Source organism: Gymnoscopelus braueri (genome assembly GCF_963280865.1).
Source record: "Gymnoscopelus braueri genome assembly, chromosome: 1".
NCBI classification, from domain to species: domain Eukaryota; kingdom Metazoa; phylum Chordata; class Actinopteri; order Myctophiformes; family Myctophidae; genus Gymnoscopelus; species Gymnoscopelus braueri.
The window spans coordinates 42698852-42718676 of record NC_137603.1 but is presented as its reverse complement, the minus strand read 5'-3'; the positions used below and the strand labels follow the sequence as shown (position 1 = coordinate 42718676).

At 40.6% G+C, this 19825-nt stretch overlaps 1 protein-coding gene across 1 annotated transcript in view; it reads left to right on the top strand.

The window, feature by feature from the left end:
- The first annotated feature begins 1845 nt into the window (after positions 1-1845).
- smyd3 (SET and MYND domain containing 3) overlaps positions 1846-19825 on the top strand; it is a 55876-nt gene continuing 37896 nt past the window's right edge. The window contains exons 1-5 of the mRNA XM_080430623.1: positions 1846-2037; positions 5146-5209; positions 5394-5501; positions 5887-5941; positions 6048-6202. Coding sequence (XP_080286749.1) covers positions 1877-2037; positions 5146-5209; positions 5394-5501; positions 5887-5941; positions 6048-6202 — 543 coding nt within the window. The 5' untranslated portion in view covers positions 1846-1876. The remainder of the gene's footprint in view (positions 2038-5145; positions 5210-5393; positions 5502-5886; positions 5942-6047; positions 6203-19825) is intronic.

Here is a 19825-nt window from a genome sequence, read left to right as displayed (position 1 = left end):
TGTTGTCTGCATGTCAACCCTAGGCTACACTGTGATGAATTTAGAGTGATCGGAACTTGACAACCTCTTTAACCACTCATCAAACCATTTTGAAACGATATGGAACCCAGTCAACCATTATTTTAAATAATGAGGTGACTGAGGTTAGGCATATATAATAATATAATATGATAATATAAAAATAACAATACTATAATATATATAATAATAATAATAATAATAATAATAGTAAATAATAATGCTCCAAGCAGCAATACCGGGGGCCAAGCAATTCTTTAATAAACAGGAAATTCATTTTCAGGTGGGTTTCCAATTGAGTCCAATCAGGAGAGAGTACCCATTTATCAGCTTCAAATGTAGTGTTCCAGTTCCAATTGTGTCCGCTCACTTTGTGTCATCACTAGATAACATTGTTACACCGACCTGAAAATGTATTTTCTATTTACTAAAGGGCTGGAGAGACTAAACAAACAAGTTATTTAAGACTTATTTTAACAATTATTATTTTTACTGCACCTGTAAGGGGGCCTTACCTCACTGGCAAGAAGTTTACGTAAGACTGGGCATGGTCGTTATTTTGGGCCATTCTCTATTTTAGACCCCAAGGCCAAATTAGGCCAGTCCAGTGGGAGAAAGGTTACAAAAAAGCTTATAACTTAAGGATGCTGCTCACTCTTATCTTCATCAAATTAGCAGAGGTATGAACTAGGTGTCTGCCCTACAGCACCAAAGAGTCAGAATGTAATATACCAAAATAAATACTAAATTATAGTATCATACATTTAGTTTAGGTGGAAATGTTACTTTTGTAGAAAAGAGGACTCCTTCACTTTTCTCTCACTTACAAGAAAAACATGAATTGTTGTCACATATAGTATGCTGTTACTGCATTGTCTAAGATGCCCTAACCCTATGGAGATATCTAGAACACAGCTTTATTTCAAATTAGATTTCTTTAGATATACCCCTCCTCTGAAACAGCCAAATTGGGTAATTTTGGGGGATAGGTGACATAATAATATAAGCTGATGATGGTGGTTTAGGGTGGCTGTACTACATCACCAAAAGTAAGGTTTATTAAAAAACACATTGAGTATGCAAGGCATGAACAGAATTATTTGTCTAGCAGGAGGTGCCCTCAGATTGAGGTACCTCTCCCAAATTATAACAAAACTATTTGTATTCCCCCTCAACTTCAGGGCCTCCCATTCATACAGTCAGGCCTACTCAATCACACTCAAAAACCTTTCTCTTTTGCATGATTCTCCCTCAAATGAGGGCTTTCTAGACACGTAGATGTGGGCAGTAAGAATTGGTACCTTACCAGCAGGTAGTGCTAGCTACAGTAGCTGTATCTCCCTTTTCTGTATCTTCCTTGTGTTTCTCTGCCATTGAGGGCATTGACAACTGAATTTCCCCCACTGTCTGTCTGTGTGTGTGTTGGTCTGTCAGTGGTGGAAAGTAACTAGGTACATTTACTCAAGTACTGTAGGCTAAATTTTTTAGGTATTTTTTACTTTACTTGAGTATGTCCAATGTTCAGTACTTTTACTTCTACTCCACTACACAACTTTAGTTTCTAGTTACTTTGTAGATTTTGATTATTATTAAACATACATTGACCACTTCAGCCACATACATTTCGGCCATTTGAAAATAGCAGATCTACAAGCTCACGTAATTTCAAAAAGATTTTAATACATTTTATACATTTGAACACTTGTGAAATGGGGACATTCTGCATAATGAGTCTGTCTGTCTGTCTGTCTGTCTGTCTAAAATGGATGGGCTTGCGAGGTTGTGACGTCATGACGCTGATCGCACGTTCAATGCGGAAGTAAACAGTGTGATTGGCATCACATGCAGGATCAGGACCATGTCTTCTAAAGTAGAACGTTTTGCCAGTCTGGGTAAAGGAAACGGACTGCGGGCGACGAGGACAATAAAAGCGGGAGAGCTGGTTTATTCTGCCCAACCGCTGGCCAGTTGTGTGTCCAACAAGCTGGCTAAGAATGCCTGCCATCACTGCTTCAGACGGTAAGACGAGCCTGAACCCCAGTCCTGTATGTATGCTGCCTGTCACTGACTCCCAGTGGTGGAAAAAGTACTCAATTTTTTTTTACAAAATAAAAGTATCAATACCGCAATCTAGAAATACTCTGTAAGTAAAAGTACGGAATACAAAAGTATTCGCATTAAAATATACTTAATTACTTAATTAAGTAAAGGTACTCATTTAGCAGAATGTCCTATTTCACAAGTTTTCAAATGTATAAAATATATATATGCAAATCTTTTGAAAATAGCTGATCTACAAACTTACTATAGTAAAACATACCTCAAAATTGTACTTAAGTACAGTACTTTAGTAAATGTACTTAGTTACTTTATAACACTGACTGATCTCTAAACTGAAGCTCTTTTGCTTCATATTCATGTTTTGACCACCAGGTGGAAGCATGTCTCTTTGGTCGTTTCAGACTCAAACCCCAACACTATGCTGCTGGTGAAAAGACCATTAATAATACAATAATAAACATAATAAAACATTTCAGACAATTGATTCTCGTTGCAAAAACGATTCTGGCTGTAGGCTAATTGCCTTATACACAGTATATTCACATCCTGTTCATATTTGGAATTAAATTACAGATGATATATAGAAGGGTATAGGACTTCAGTGCTGTTGTGGAGAAACATAATCACTTTATATAGGCTACTGAGACTGAACAAAGACTCACTGCAGCTCATATGAAAAACAAGACATTAGATGTAATCAGACAACATTCATAAACATGGTTTCGTTTTTTATTTAGTCTATATATTGTATACAGTATAGGAACGTCTGTATTTATGCTGTATATTTAATGTAGTATAAACACCATTGAGGGGTATTATCTGAGGCTTATATACTATGGTGGTCTATATATTATTATCCCATTCCCTAATAGCAGTCAGTGAGTTGGATAGTTAATTAGGTAGGTAGTTATTTACCTGGTTGGTTGGTTGGTTGGTCGGTTAATTCAATTGTACATTTTATAAGAGTGTTGTAGCTTTCAGAAACTGAACAGGCTTTCATTTGTTGTTTGTCAACAGACTGACAGGAAATTCAATCTAGACTTTGATCAAATCAAATGTTTTCTCATTCTCTGGTGTGTGTGTGTGTGTGTGTGTGTGTGTGTGTGTGTGTGTGTGTGTGTGTGTGTGTGTGTGTGTGTGTGTGTGTGTGTGTGTGTGTGTGTGTGTGTGTGTGTGTGTGTGTGTGTGTGTGTGTGTGTGTGTGTGCGTTCTCACTGATTGTTAGGATGTAGCTTAAAGTCTCTACACTCTCTCTCTCATCTCTGTCTCTCTCTCACTCACTCACGCACGCGCGTGTGTGTGTGTGTGTGTCTCTCTCTCTATTTCTGTCAAAGCCAAAGATATAGTCATAAAGCCAGAGATCAATATTAAATCAAATGGTTTGAGTAGCAAGGTGGCCTGCAGGGAAGTGTGTGTGTGTGTGTGTGTGTGTGTGTGTGTGTGTGTGTGTGTGTGTGTGTGTGTGTGTGTGTGTGTGTGTGTGTGTGTGTGTGTGTGTGTGTGTGTGTGTGTGTGTGTGTGTGTGTGTGTGTGTGTGTGTGTGTGTGTGTGTGTGTGTGTGTGTGGTGTGTGTGTGAGAGAAATGGGGGTCATGTGCAGAATATGTTTTCAGGTATTGACTAAAAGGCAGCTACTCTCTTCAGTGTGTGTGAGAGAGAGAGAGATGTGTGTCTGTTGGCTGGTTGGTTGTATTCGCTATACACTGAAAGTTTATGTCACCATAACAACCGTTGCCGTAGTGCGACCACGTGTTCTGTGCCATGGTAACTACAGATATGGACTACTGCTATGTTCCTCTCTTCATTACACTAGTTCAGTTATGATGACTGGTAAACTGTAGCTGACAACTTTACAACTGGAACAATTTATAATAAACTGAACTGGTTCAACATTTCCTATCTGAAAAATAAATTAAGTGTGCGTGCGTGCGTGCGTGCGTGCGTGCGTGCGTGTGTAAAGCAGGCTGATCTCAGTAGCTACTGTCTGCAATGTCACAATGATTTCAGGTAGGCAGTGACACTGACACTTGTGGACCATGAGTTTTGATCTAGGGTCAAACTGACTCAAGAACGTTTTTAGTTTGTTGAACAGCCAAAATGATTCTATTTAAACATCAAAGCAAAAGGACAGAAAAAAACCCACAACATCTGTATCTGGTCCTAGGTCAGATGGGTAGTTGTTCTTGTCCTCAAAACATTTTAATACTTTACATTAAAGTTTTAGGGTGTATTAAATGATGCCCCTGGCTAACACAGATGTGAATTAATGAGCTAGCCTTATACGGTCAGAAGGATTTTATTGCATGCTACGGGCTAAGTACCAGATTTTCAGTTTAGAAAAACATTTCTATGTGTTAACTCATTCTGTTAATTCAAAGTATTAATGTTAACTTGGTGTGTCAGTTACTCAGCTTGTTAACTCTGGATTAACTGTGTATTGTATCAATGCGATAACTGAGGGTATTAACTCAGTTTATTACACGGTTTGGTTGAATGCTTGATTCTGATAGGTCAATCACTGAATTCAGCAGTGTATTATTATTTCTGAATAATGACCGCTGAGCTCTATAACAGACCGCTGTCTAAGGCTCAGAGCATCTACTGTGCTGCTCGATTTTATGCCGTATCCAACATGGTAGCCATTGTAAACAAACACACAATGTCATTTACAACTAAACATTGCTCTTAAGAATGTTTTTGAAAACATTTGAAGCGAGAAATAGACAATGCAGTAACTGAATATTGATTCTATTTGAACAACACTTGCTTGTTTTCCGAGGCGACCGCGTTGCGCTGGACGGACGGCCAGTGCAACACTTATGGAATACTTTCATTACCGTAAGCAAGGAAATACTTCATTTTGTTGTTACTTTTGGGTCAATTCATTGATTTATTTATTAAGTAGAAATTAATAATCCTGTCAAGGATTATTTCTCAACAACGACTGGCGCGCCTTCAATTATCCCTTGCGTATTATTAAGTCAGTGTAACTCAGTAATAGAACACGCTGTAATAGATGTAGGAAATATGACTTTCTTCCTTTGTGTTTCTTTGTGTCTGTCTTCAGAAGGGACTCCCTGCTGAGATGTTCTCAGTGTAAGATGGCTCACTACTGCAACACTACTTGTCAGGTACTGTGTGTGTGTGTGTGTGTGTGTGTGTGTGTGTGTGTGTGTGTGTGTGTGTGTGTGTGTGTGTGTGTGTGTGTGTGTGTGTGTGTGTGTGTGTGTGTGTGTGTGTGTGTGTGTGTGTGTGTGTGTGTGTGTGTGTGTGTGTGTTAAACCATTCTCCTGTCTCTGCTGTCTCTGAAAACAGAAACATGCCTGGTCTGCTCATAAGAGAGAGTGTAAGTGTCTGCAGAGCCTCTCACCCAGGATTCCCAGCGACTCTGTCCGCCTAGCTGCTAGGATCATCTTTAATCTGGTAAATCCATCACTCCTACCTCTCTGTCTCACCGCTTCCTCTTCATAATTGTCTGTCTCTCTCACTCCGAGTGTACACATGTAACCATTAAATATTTTGTGTACACTCTCTGTGTTACAAATTGATAAATTAACACTGTACTGAGGATTTCACTGTATACCTCTGTCTCACCTAGGGCTGGGCGATATGACTTCAAATCAATACAGGATTATTTCAAACTTTTGTCTCGATTATGATCAATGAACAATTATTTCTATTTTAAACATGAATGAAAATAGCAAGTCAGCAAGTCTACATTGAAAATGCCAAAATCCAGTCAAAAGATTAAAGCTCTCTGTCTCGACCTCTCTTCTTTCTCTGTTTCTCTCTCTCTTTCTTTGTCTAGAGTTCTTCTCAGAGCAGTAGTGAGGAATTGTACACCTTAGAAGAACATGAGTCACGTAAGTCTTCAAAATCTTTGTGTATCTGTGTTGTATTACAGAGCTGAAGCGATGGAGAATGGATTGAGGGATAGACAGCTGTATAACAGAGTGTTATTTGTTTTAGACTTGAGCAGTATGTCGGACCAGAGGACAGAGGGCCTGGCTCAGCTGGCCTCCATGTTACAACTGTACCTGCAACAGGAAGTAAATAACCACACACAGGAAGTGACATCAGCACTGCCGCCCTCCTGCCAGGAACCTCTCGGGCTGATTGCAAAGGTGGGCTTTACACACATGTTTTTCTTAGGTTACTGTTTACCAGTGTTGGGACTAACCCCAACACTGGTAAACGCAACTGGTAACGCAACTACCTTTTGCGGTAACTAGTGGACAGTTACTTTTTCCCAGATCGGTAGCGTGTTACAGTTACTGACATTTTAATGGCTGTGTTACTCGTTACTTTATGTGAAAAGAGCCGACAACTTCAGAGGATTAAAGGTTCATTTTGATCCGCCTTCTTCTCTCACACTAGCCGTTTCTGCACTTCACTCTCCCCTCGCTCGGTGTTCAAACTGTTGTTGTTAAGAGGGGACGGTCGGCGCAATCAATTCTTACCTTTTTCTGTATTGTATCAAAAAAGGAAAGGTATAATCCCGTTATAACAGATGCCTGTAGTTCCGACCGTCTGGAAAAAAGTTAGCGATGGGTTGAAACAACCTGCCAGATCAGATCCATGTTGAATATAGATGCGCGTTCATGGCCCGGGAACGTGCATGCACTGCACATTCGTCAACTTGGAGGCGCGTTCAAGATCACGTTGAGCCGTTGTTGTGCCAGAATTTGTCCACTGCCGAGAAATGTCCGGACCGCTTCGGGAGTGAACAAGCAATAATAAGGTTGAGACCCTCCCCAATAAATGTTCAGCCCACTTATTTCGAGAAAAGTTGTTTTCATCAATACATAATATAGAAAGGACCTTCTAGCTGTGAGGCTGGGTTCGATTCCCGCAGGGGACGCTGGGGGCGTGTCCTCTCCTCCGTGTCATCAGTGCCCATACCCTAGGTGGGGTTGGCGAAAGGGCTTCTTTGTGGTGTGGAGTTTGTATATTCTCCCCGTGTTCCCTAGGCCCCTAGGGTAGGTACCCTCACAAAAACATGCAGTAATCCTGATCACTATACTGCCTCCCCCTGGCCAGTCAGGGCGCCTGATGGAGGGGAAAGGAACTGGTTGGAATAACGTGTTCCTTCCACGCGCTACGTCCAACCTGGGAAACTTCCCCCCTGTCGGGTGATAAGAAGGCTTGTTAGCTCTCATGCATTCAAGGAGGCATGAGCTCGGCTCTGACCTCTCCCTAGGTTGGCAGAGGGAGTGTAGTGCCCAGGATTACTTAGACAATTGGCACTGTTGTCTTCTTCTTCTTGCATGTTGACTCCATAGCACACTTGCATAGGATGTTCTGTTAAGATGGTCTTTGGGGCTGTTTGGAGTTGGCATAGCCATTTTCATTAATTCACCACTCACCTGGTCTGAGAAAAGGGGGGTGGACAGTTCCTGGCAAGCAAATCGGTATTGCCGAATCGATCCGCCTCCTTTAATTTCTGTTTCCGGAATGAGTGGCGTCAAATAGTGCTGGCATCGTGTCTTTGCGGCTGTTTGGAGTTGGCATAGCCATTTTCATTAATTTACCACTCACCTGGTCTGAGAGAACTGTGGGTTGTCATATGTGTGTGTATGTGTGCATGCATATTGTAGGTGTGTGTGGGTGTAATTTATTCTCATGGTTGGTTTGTATATTTATGAACCATCTGTTGAGAAAGAAAATGAGGTACAGGCAGACATACTGCTCCGCTGTGGCCATTTGAGGTAATGCAGATGGGGCCACTGTCGGCGGTGACGGTGGTAGACGGTGCTCGTTCATGAGTCAAGCCCCGGCGCGCTCACAAATAAACTCTATGACGCAAAACGCATCGTGTGACATAGGCTCGTAGTAATAGTAAGAGAGCCAGGTGGTGGGTTGACTGTTTGTTTTTCTTTGGAACAGTGTGACTGTCTGTCCCATGTCCTAACCAGTTCCATAGACCGATGTCGAATTATTTAGGTAACAAGTCAACTACTCTGTTGTCCAGTGAGTGCTTGGTACTGCGCTGAGCAGTAAGAGCAGATTACTAAAAAGGGGAGGGGCATGCATGAGGAAAAAGAACAGATCTTCAAGCTAACAACGCGTTGAGTCGCGACGTGTTGTTAGCTTGTAGATCTGTTCTGCAAAAGTGTGACGAATATTGCGTCACACCACTTCCGGCACTAGTGGGAAAATGTATTGTACAATAATGGAGTTCTACAAACTGTACATCGCGCAAGTACATTAAGGGTGCGGAAAGCAGCTGAACTTATAGCCAGAATACTGAGCAATATTTGTGCAAAGTGTGGAGTTATTTGGAGCACGCGTCTGCTGTGAGACCATCCCCAACACTGACTCCGAACTCCATGGGTTTCCTCCTCAATTCTGGTAGAAGGATTTGTAAAACCTTGCACATACACAGGACCAGCTCAATGCACAGGATGAAAAGGAGCACTCCTCTTACCTTGTCATATGAAAAACAAAATCAGTAATATATCCATGGAACGGCATGGTGAATATTGTAAATAAGTTGTAGGCGCAGTGATACTGATACATGCAGTCCTAGGTGTGTGTTTATCAAGTATTTTACCATGGCACTCAACCAATCGGAATGAAGAACTGGAATTTTCCATTTTAGAATTGTTTATCTCTCCTCTAAAATAATAAAGATTCATAGTAGTAGGGGGGATTCTAAGGATGGTATGTTACCGGCACACACGTAGACACGTTTGTCAGCACAAATTGTTAATTTTCAGCCGAATATAGGATTTTTTATTATTTCAATAGAGTGGGTTAGTTCTGATTTGTTCTCTCTCTCTCTCTCCTCCCTTTCTTCCCCTCTCTCTGTCCTCCTTTCTCTCTCAGTTCAATAGAAACATGATAAACATTGTACCACACAAATGTATGATATCAGATACAACATGATGTTATTAACTAACAATCACACACACCGTCTGACACACATTACTATTGTTTGCCAACACCAGATACACCCTGTTACATGTGTCAGTAGTGTGTCTGTGGAAGAGTGTGACAGTAGAGTATGTAGGTCAGAGAGTTGGTCTGTGAGTGGGTGTGGTTACTTCCAGGTGCTGCCTATCTGCCGAGTGCTTGATGCCAATCATCAGCCCTTCCAGTGATTGGTTGGGGTTGGCTACTTAAAGACACCAAACACCGTAGGACTTTGGCAGTACTTGTTGTAGTGCTGTCCCCTGCTCACCTGCGATATTGTTTGTTCTGTTGATATCATGTGTTAACTTTAGTCATGTTCAGTAAAACCTTCATTAGGCTTGCTGGTGCAAGTAGTTCTGAAGGTACATTGATGGTTAAGTTTGTTACCAGTTTGGATTCTTCCTTTGCTGGTTAATAATGGTGTATGGGCACCAGCTTTTTGTACCAGTAAACTTTTGGACAGATTAATTTAGTGCAGTTAGGTTAAAGTAGAACTCACTCTGTAATCTTTATTTTTATGTTCGTTAGATTAGACAGTAGTTCAGATTGATTTTGATTATTTATTGAGTTGCCCCATATATCATGTCTACTGTTAAGGTTTAAAATCATGTTTAAAATCAAGTGTTGAAAATCATGTCATAAAATAATTCATGCTTTGTCAAATCATGCAATTCTCACAAGAAATAAGAAAAGAAATGGTCATATAAAAACCAGACTTCACTTTCCAACCCGTATGTGACAATCCTTCATTTCCCCTAGACCAAAGGATTGTAAAATAAAGGGAGGCTCGTCCGGGATAAAAAACCTGTTTGTAACATTAATGGGTGCTCGTTTTCGGTTGGTGAGTGAAATCTGTGTTTGTTTAGCAGTGTTCAAGTGTGTTCAGTAGCAGGAAATGGCAGCTTTTGATTGGGAAGCATTTGTGGCTGATCCGTCAATTGGTGAATGTGATTGTAGGAGGGGTGATGTTGTTCATTAAGAACCACTTCAGAGTTATGGTAAACAGGGGGATGTTAAAAGTAAAATCAAGGAGTAAACTGGGGGACATGGGGGTGTTGGTTCTTCCAGAGCGGCCCGTTCCGAAGGTGTCTGACGTTGGAGTATCTGTTGACAAGGGGGGAGCCGATGTGGCATTAATAGGTTGTGTCTGAAAGGGGGATATGGATGGGGCACAGCTTGATGTGAAACCCAAACCTCCTGGCACATCACAACCGCGCCTAGATTTGGACTCCTCTGCTGGTTCAGCTGGCAAAAAAGTGCATTGCACGTATGGAAATGGAGGAAGGGGAGACAGAAAAAGCTTTCCAAATAGAGCTCAAGGAAATTGAGTCGAGGAAAGAGATCCGCATTCATGGATGCGGTGAGGAGATCTGGGTCTCCAGAGGCCTTGGGTACCGCTTCTGCTCCTTGGGTACCGTGCAGGCACCCAGTCCAGGTACAGTTCAATTCGAAAACACCTAGCACATTGGTTTAGTGCACCCCTTTCTGTGAGTCTGAAGTGGATTCCGTTTATGTTTAGAAAAAAATAATTGCCCATCAGGGGTGGATCAGTCACAAAATGGCGATGCAGGTTCGTTGTTTTTGTATTGTCTGTTATGTAGAGATTATTACTTGTGGATGTTTAAATGTAGTGATGTCTACTTGGTTTGTGTATGTGGTGGTAGTTGCTACTCTGTGTTATGTAGTAATATTCATTACTGTGTTATGTAATGATGTGGACTATGTTATGTAGAACTATCTCTATTCGTAGTTATGTGGTGCTCAGGGTGTGTTTGGTATGAAATGTTTGTGTCTAAAAGTTTAGTAACACTGCATTCTTGGTATTCACCCCTCTTGAATTCTGGAACCGGAAAATGTTCTGTTTTGATCTAAAACGTTGGGTGCTAAATGTTTAGTAACTCTCCGTTCTTGAAAGGTTGAGTCTGCTAAGGGGTTAGTTAAAATGAAGAGTTTCAGGGCAGCCTTTGGCTGACTGTTAGTCAGATTACTAGTCAAGCAGTTAACTTTTGAGTGTGTGTGTGTGACTGAGCAAGTGCAGGGGGCGTCTTTTTAAGATGTTTCCTCGCTGGAGAGTAGTTGAGGCTACTTCTCAATTAAGCCTGTGTGTCAGGTAATGCTCACTTGAGTAGTTGTGGCCACTTTTAAATTAAGCCTGTGGGTCAGGTAATGCTCACTTGAGTAGTTGTGGCCACTTTTCAATTAAGCCTGTGGGTCAAGTATAATGCTCGCTTGAGTAGTTGAGGCTACTTCTTAAATAGACCTGAAATAGGGCTTTCAGCGTAAATCAACTTAAATCCTCGTAAATCTGGTAATCCCTCGTAAATAAACAAACATCAGGTTAGATGTTTGATTTTAAGGGTGGGGGTGTTACATGTGTCAGTAGTGTCTGTGGAAGAGTGACTATAGAGTGTGTAGGTCAGAGAGTTGGTCTGTGAGTGGGTGTGGTTACTTCCAGGTGCTGCCTATCTGCCGAGTGCTGGATACCAATCATCAGCCCTTCCAGTGATTGGTTGGGGTTGGCTACTTAAAGACACCAAACACCTGTGGATTTTGGCAGTACTTGTTGTAGTGCTGTCCCCTGCTCGCCTGCCATATTGTTTGTTCTGTTGATATCATGTGTTAACTTTAGTTATGTTCAGTAAAACCTTCATTAGGCTTGCTGGTGCAAGTAGTTCTGAAGGTACATTGATGGTTAAGATTGTTACCAGTTTGGATTCTTCCTTTGCTGGTTAATAATGGTGTATGGGCGCCAGCTTTTTTGTACCAGTAAACTTTTGGACAGATTAATTTAGTGCAGTTAGGTTAAAGTAGAACTCACTCTGTAATCTTTATTTTTATGTTCGTTAGATTAGACAGTTTCTGAAACTCCAGATTTTGTTCAGATTGATTTTGATTATTTATTGAGTTGCCCCTTATATCATGTCTTCTGTGGTTTAAAATCATGTTTAAAATCAAGTGTTGAAAATCATGTCATAAAATAATTCATGCTTTGTCAAATCATGCAATTCTCACAAGAAATAAGAAATGATCAAATAAAAACCAGACTTCACTTTCCAACCCGTATGTGACAATCATTCATTTCCCCTAGACCAAAGGATTGTAACACACACACACACACACACACACAGCATGTTCTCTCAGATAACTTATTTTACTGGTTTCATGTGCAGCAGCACAGTATTCGTTTGACCAGTAACATTAGGGGGCGCCGTTGTGTCATTCTCTTTTATTCATTCTGTCCCTCTCTACCACTCTTTTTCTCCATTTTCACCGTTCTTCCTTACTTATACTTATGTTGCTACACAGAAAAATCCTGTACATAGGGTACCATGTTCTCGAGGGGGGCACCAAATGAGGCACCATTAGACCATTATGGGCAATATAACATATACATATCTGCTCTAAATAATGGCTGCGATATCAGTGGTGCCTCTATAGAAGGCCCGTAGGATTTGGGGATTTAAGTAAAGTCATTACATACATGAGTCCCGAGTTGGTGTTGGCCTGTCTGCACACTTATTACATCGCATAACCGTGATTATACAGCATTATAAGCCTATTACAATATATTTATAGTTAAAATGTTTTACAATATGTTATGATTATTGTTATAAAAGCATTATGAGTACTTATTAGTTATGAGAAGATTATATTGCATTTATAAGTATGTTCATAATGCATTACAGAGATGGGATGCATAGCAAGTGTTACCCAGTTGGTTTTCTATGAAAACGTCTTGGTGTAGATGTAGCCTGAGACCTCCAGATTTGAACAGCAATGACGCTGCGTGTGTGTGTGTGTGTGTGCGCTCACTGCTCAGACCACACCACATTTCATTGTTTTCCCTGGTGTGTGCAAGTGCAGTAGGTTCAACATGAAGGTGGGAAGGATGCAAGGAAGTAAGAAAGGGAGATGGGAAGGAAGGTACAGCTGGATAGAAAGGAGTTGGGACACACCCACATGTGTACGCATGCGTATGCTCTTGAGAACCAGACTTCCAATGTGAAAGTATGTTGTATATCAGCCATGGAGACAGTTTAATACACACACACACACACACACACACACACACACACCTGGTTTCATGTATAAGGAGTGTTGGGAATAAATTCACACCAAGCAGTAAATTTTCAGTAAATTGTTTTGGCTTCAATTATAGAAGCAGAAGTGTGTGTGTGTGTGTGTGAGGTTTTCACTGGCTTTGTGAGAGTGTGTATGTGGGTTGTCATATGTGTGTGTATGTGTGCATGCATATTGTAGGTGTGTGTGTGTGGGTGTAATTTATTCTCATGGTTGGTTTGTATATTTATGAACCATCTGTTGAGAAAGAAAATGAGGTACAGGCAGACGTACAGCTCCGCTGTGGCCATTTGAGGTAATGCAGATGGGGCCACTGTCGGCGGTGACGGTGGTAGACGGTGCTCGTTCATGAGTCAAGCCCCGGCACGCTCACGAATAAACTATGACGCAAAACGCGTCACCTCTGTGACGCGCAGTGGCCCCAAATAGGCCTCGCCCACCACATTTCAAACCCGGAAGAAGGGGTGAATTCGCTTCATGCGCTGGGTGAGCAACTCAATGCAAGAGGATGGGAGGGGATATCCGGTACCCTCTCTATTATTTTAACTCTATGATCGTGACCCATACAAATCGGTCCGCGACCCAGTTAGCTAACATTCACTAACAGTTTCTCCGTCTCAAATAGAAAACATGCTGTCTTCTAAAGACACTGAGTTATGAAGTTAGCATAAATCAGTGATTCTCAGGAATCCCAGGGGTCCTTTAGTGGGTTCCAGGGGGTCCCCAGCAAAACAAATTAATAGCATCAAAATCAGTTTAACCACTTTAACCCTATATGTATCGGCTATTTTCAAACAATCTTGAAAGAATGTGAAACATTTGGAATATGTTTGAACATTTTTGACAGCACAAATCTTCCATGGGTGTCCCTGGCACAAAATATTTTCAGATGGGGGTCCACAGCCAAATACATATTAATTTGGTAGGTCCATGATATGAAAACATTTGAGAACCATGCACTAGCATAAATGCTGTCTGCTAAGGTGCTTTCTCCTTCGTCCAATTCCGAGGGCAGCATCAGAGTATCCTTCTCAGGGTAGTCATTATTGTAATATACAGTAAACCTTAGCGCAAAGCGTAAAACACTGTTTCTCAACGTCGGGTTTGGGGACCACCAGCGGTCCAAATGGACCTCTGAGAGTGTACAACTGGAACCAAATGGACCCACTCTCAGAGTTTAATGAACACTGAGGTTTTTACAGTGTAGACTGGGGTTCCAGAGATGAAAATGTGGTATCAAATGTGGTTGCATGACATATGGCCTAATGCATATCAATCTGGGGGTCCTTGAAATGAAAAAGGTGAAGTTTGTGTAGCACAGGCTGTGGGAGGATGTCTCAGATAGGACTGCTGCGAGCATGTAAAGGTTCACCATGTCAAAGCACTGTTCAAGGTCCCTGAGCAGTGGTTTGATCTAGAGCAGGGGTTTGATCAGACCAAGGACCCCTTAGCTGAGAGAGAGATGAAGCAGGGACCCCCACTAGTACATTATTATTCATAGATTTAATAGATGGCTTCATAGACCTGTTTGACAGCACTATCATCAGTGTATGTTGGATTCATGTTCAGACATTTAACCACTTCAACCCTCAGTACTTAGAAAACTTGACTTTCACTCTGTACTTGGTCTGCTCCTTTTTCCCCTCTACACCAAACGTCTTTGCCGAAAATATCCCATCTACAAGCTCACTGCGAGGCGTTGTGAGCTTGTAGACCTGCTATTTTTGGCTGAAGTTCTCCTCAGAAAAGGGATGCTAGGGTTCAAGTGGTTGAAGTAAAAAAGAATCCTATCACTCAAAGATTTGTTGGCCCCCCTGTAGCAACTCTGAGGACCCCCGACCTGATCTAGAGCCCAACCAATGCCAATCCTGTTTTTAGAGAGTCCAAGACCACCGATTACCAATGTTTTGACTGATATTTTGTCCAAATAAAGGGCAAAATTAAAGGTTCTATTTGTGAACATTTAATTTTACTTACAAGCAAGAAAAATAAAATAAAAACTGATAGCTTAATATTAAAATTGTATTAAACGTCAGTATATGAAAAGAACATTTAACTTCAATTGTACAATGCAAAAAGCAAACAAGTAAAAATATACTTGCTTACAGTATTCACACAAATATTGTATTCCAGTGTGTATGAGACTGTGTGCGTGCGCCTATCCAGAGAGAACCACACCCTCTCTTTCTATTTGTTGGAATCTCTCATATTCTCATCTCTCTCTCTCTTTATCTCTCTCTCTCTCTCTCTCTCTCTTTCTCTCTTTCTCTCTTTCTCTCTTTCTCTCTCTCTCTTTCTCTCTGTCTCTCTCTTTCTCTCTCTCACGAGTGTGGTAACAACAAGGAATCTGCACACGTTTGCAGTTTTCAGTGTCGTTGAACAATTTATCATCCTGACTGGCCAATATCCTCCTCTCCTCTCTCTTTTATCCGTCTGGTAAAGTGCTCTATTTGACTAGATATCTATTTAGATATGTTAAAAGTATGTGTGTGTGTGAGAGAGTGTGAGATATAGAGACAGAGATCATGTTTAGTTGAACTCTCTTTCTGAAGGTCACAGACTCTCTTGTTCATGTAGTACAGTTCTCTCCTCAGCTCATTTCCCATTGGCCAGTGGCTGTTGTTACCATGGTGATGCACAGTAGTGACTATTAATGGAGAGACTTCTGTCTGAAGGAAGTGTTATTTTGTCATCCTCTCTTCCTTGCCTGGTCTCTCCTTCTCTCTGCCAGCGTGTCTCTACAGTCTCTCTGTCTCTCTGCAGCCTCTCTCTCTACAGTCTGGCGGTTTGCCTCTCTGCAGCCTGTCTCTCTCTACTGTCTGTCTGTCTGTCTCTCTGCAGTCTGTCAGGCTAACGCGCCATATTTGTAATGCTTAAAGTGTGTCTGTTTTAACTTGGGACAGTAATGCTGTACACCTGGACTCTTTGCTAGTGTCCCCCTGGCTTTCTTGAAGATGCTTGGTAATACCCTATAATTATTTTTAACCACAAATTTGAAGATAAGTCTGGAAGCATTTTTTCCCCTATCATGATTGCCTGCACTCCAGGTATGTATTGTAATGTCCTCCACTTTTGTGGATTTTAAATAAAGAGAAGTTGAATCCAGTTAGCCTGCATTCTTGAAACATTGCTTCTAGTAGTCTTGTTCATACACACTAAGTCGGGGAATGCGGGACTACTGGTGTACTACTGGTTTGATTTTACAATGCAAGACGACTGGTGTCGAAGTGTCTTTGAGCAAGACACTGACTGAACCACTAGTGCTTCCACCAAGTAGGTTGGTCCCTCTCATGGTTGCGTCCGCCATCGGTGTGTGAATATGTGTGTGGATTAGGGCATTAACGAATAGTGATTTATGGTATTCGAATTATTCGACCTAAAAGTATTCGAATAGTCGATTATTCGGTTTGATTATAAAAAAAATTAAAATTAAAAAAAAATATATATATTTTTTTTTTCCAGTGGCATTGATGACTCGACTCAAGGAATGCGAGTTGACGTCACACCAGAGCTCACAGCTGCGTGTCTGCTCTAGAAGAGCTATACAAAAAAAAAATCTTAAAAAAAAAAAAAAAAAAATTAATTTATTTTTTATTTTATTTTTTTCGAATAATCGAATAGTGGTTTGATAGTCGAATAGTCGGTTTGATATTCGAATATTCGAATATTCGACTATTCTGTGAATGCCCTAGTGTGGATGGGTGAATGTGAGGCATATATTGTAAAGTGCTTAGTTAAAAGTTAAGTTAAAAGAATGATATAAATGGAGTCCGATTTACCTGCAATGTACCATAGTGTTAGATTTTACAATGCAAGAATACTGTAGTAATGTTAGATTTTACTACGCGAGACTACAAGTTTTAGATTTTACAATGCAAGACTAATGATATGTAGCCTGCGAGTTAGTTCAGGCAGCATATACTCGAGAGGTTACACACTGCGGTTATGCGGGTGCATACAGAGTTACTACAACGCTATTACGCAGACCATACGTCATAGCTGACGTGACAATCAGCTGACCGATCAGCAGGTTATTTAAGCTCACCTCAGTCTCGGTTCATCCTCCTGCTGTCATTTGTCCCTGGTCTGTTGGTATGCAACTGTTTACTCCCACCACCACCCCAGCACCACCAGTGGGCATTGATTCTGTGCCCCATGGGGGGTTGTTATGGTATATCTATCTCCCTACTCTTAATGGTTAATGATGGCTGTATGATTGTGCTGAGCAGGGAGAAAAATGTTGTAGAGCCTGAACGCCAAGATAAATTATTATATCCACACTTGTATTCACATTCATAATAAAATATTGGTTCAAACTATTCGTGAATTATCTGACTGAACTGTAGTAATGTTAGATTTTACAACGCAAGACTAAAAGTTTTAGATTTTACAATGTAATACTATTACTGTTGGATTAAAATCCAACAGTAATAGTATTACATTGTAAAATCTAAAACTTTTAGTTTTGGTTAGTTCAGACCAAAAATGGAACAAATCGTCTAGAAAACCACATGGTGGGCATTTAATTTTGAGGAAAAGTAAATAATGTGTTGTTTCTATATAATTTGTATGTGCTGAATCCATTTCTGCCACATGCCAAGCTGTAAAAGTCACTGTTTAATCTTTTGAGTAATTAGCAGAATGGGCTAATTAGTCATCAAAACCTGGAAATGGCTATAATTGTGCTATTAGTTAACTTAAAGTTGATCTAAGAGTCTAAGAACACGTTTGATATCCAGAAATGCATCTATTACCATGGTGCAGTCATGCCACCTTTCCTTATTAGCATAATTTGAACATTGAAACAGAAATGGCTACATTTCTTTTTAGTCAACTTGATGTTTATTTGAAAGATGTTTGTATTTTCTGCAATTTTCGCCCTGTGTTTGCCTATTAACTCATTGAGTGCCCGAATTATTTCTGGCCATTTCTGGCCAGTGCGATTTTGATATATATTTTTTTAAAGTAAAAAAAAAGTGCTTAGGAAGCGAGATACAGCCTTTTTCAGTTATAAGTTAAACAAGGAGTGGATGGAGCTGCAAATCTTCGGATAATGATATCTTGGGTTCTATTTTTTTCAAAAACACGTGAAACACGTTAATGGCACGTTGCACCATAGCGGTAAAACATGTGAAACACGTTAATGGCACTCAATGAGTTAAGACATGCCTAGAATTGGGATGCTAGGGTTCAAGGGTTAAAGTATAGTGTCAAAAGAATTGTCAAAGCATGGCTGGCATACTTAGTACAAATAACTGTTTTGTTAAATGCAAAAAGGCCTATGTGACCATCTACATACTGTATAGGCATTTTGCTACAGTATCTATTATCTCTGCACAGCCAGTAGGCCAGTAGCCTCATATTCTGCTGCTGCTGCATCTGATGATAATAATGATAATAATAAACTTTATTTATATAGCACCTTTCATACAGGGTTGGAGTTCAAAGTGCTTCACAGGCAGACATAATTCAAATACTTCATAATTAACACATTTGGTGCCAGAGTTTTATTAAAATAGTGTAAGTGTACACTGTTTTGTAAGTCAGATATAGAAATTAACATTAAAACACTAGGCAAAAACACAGAATATGCACAGAATCATGAGGACGGGCATAGGATCAGAATAGTCAACACAAAATATGTAAAACGAAATAGTAAAATAAAGAAACAGTCAGGCATAGGGTTAAACTAATAAGAAATCCTGAAAATAACATTCAATAACTTAAAATCATAGGAATCAAGGAAACTTTATTAATAATATAATAAATAAATAAATGATTAATTAATACAAAACTTTAATTAATAAAGTGCTGAGGAACCATATAAGGTGCTAAGAGAGGACTAACCTAAAAAGTGCTATGAGCAGGCAATGATGAGCAGTCAGTACCAGGAATCCAGGATCAGCCATGAGCCAGGATTCCTGAGAGGACGAATAAAAGAGTGTGTGTCCAATGCTAAACATGCAACTTAAGGTGCAGGAGGCATTTATTTATCTTGAGGAAGCGGGTGGGAAAATGAGCTGGTCTGAGGCATGAAGTGTGTGTGTGTGTGTGTGTGTGTGTGTGTGTGTGTGTGTGTGTGTGTGTGTGTGTGTGTGTGTGTGTGTGTGTGTGTGTGTGTGTGTGTGTGTGTGTGTGTGTGTGTGTGTGTGTGTGTGTGTGTGTGTGTGTGTGTGTGTGTGTGTGTGTGCACGTTATGATTGATTTTATCTAGCAGAATGTGTTTTGTCTCGTCAGCAGAAACTCCTAGACCTAGAGGAGAGAGAGTTGAGGTTTGAATTCCAGGGAGAATATGATCAAAAGACAGTAGAATAGATGAATTAAAACAAGGAATGTTCTGTTTCGCACACACACGCTACTGCAGTGTATGCATTTTGAATTGATTCACCCACAACACACACACACACACACACACACACACACACACACACACACACACACACACACACACACACACACACACACACACACACACACGGTCTCAGTGGACAATAGATTACAGTGTAATTACAAAGGGAAGTTCCTTTCCTCCTGCTGATATACTCCTGAGTGATGTGTGTACTGTGCATGCATGCATACACACACACACACACACATTTCTGTGTGAAGTAAAATTATGTTTAAACTTTGTAATAACCCTGCGATGTTTTACACACCCATTACACACTGTCTTTTCCTTTGGGGGGGGGGGGGGATCAGAGCCTAGAAGGAGACTTTCTAACTAAGCTGTTAAAGTATCAATCTTGGGTATC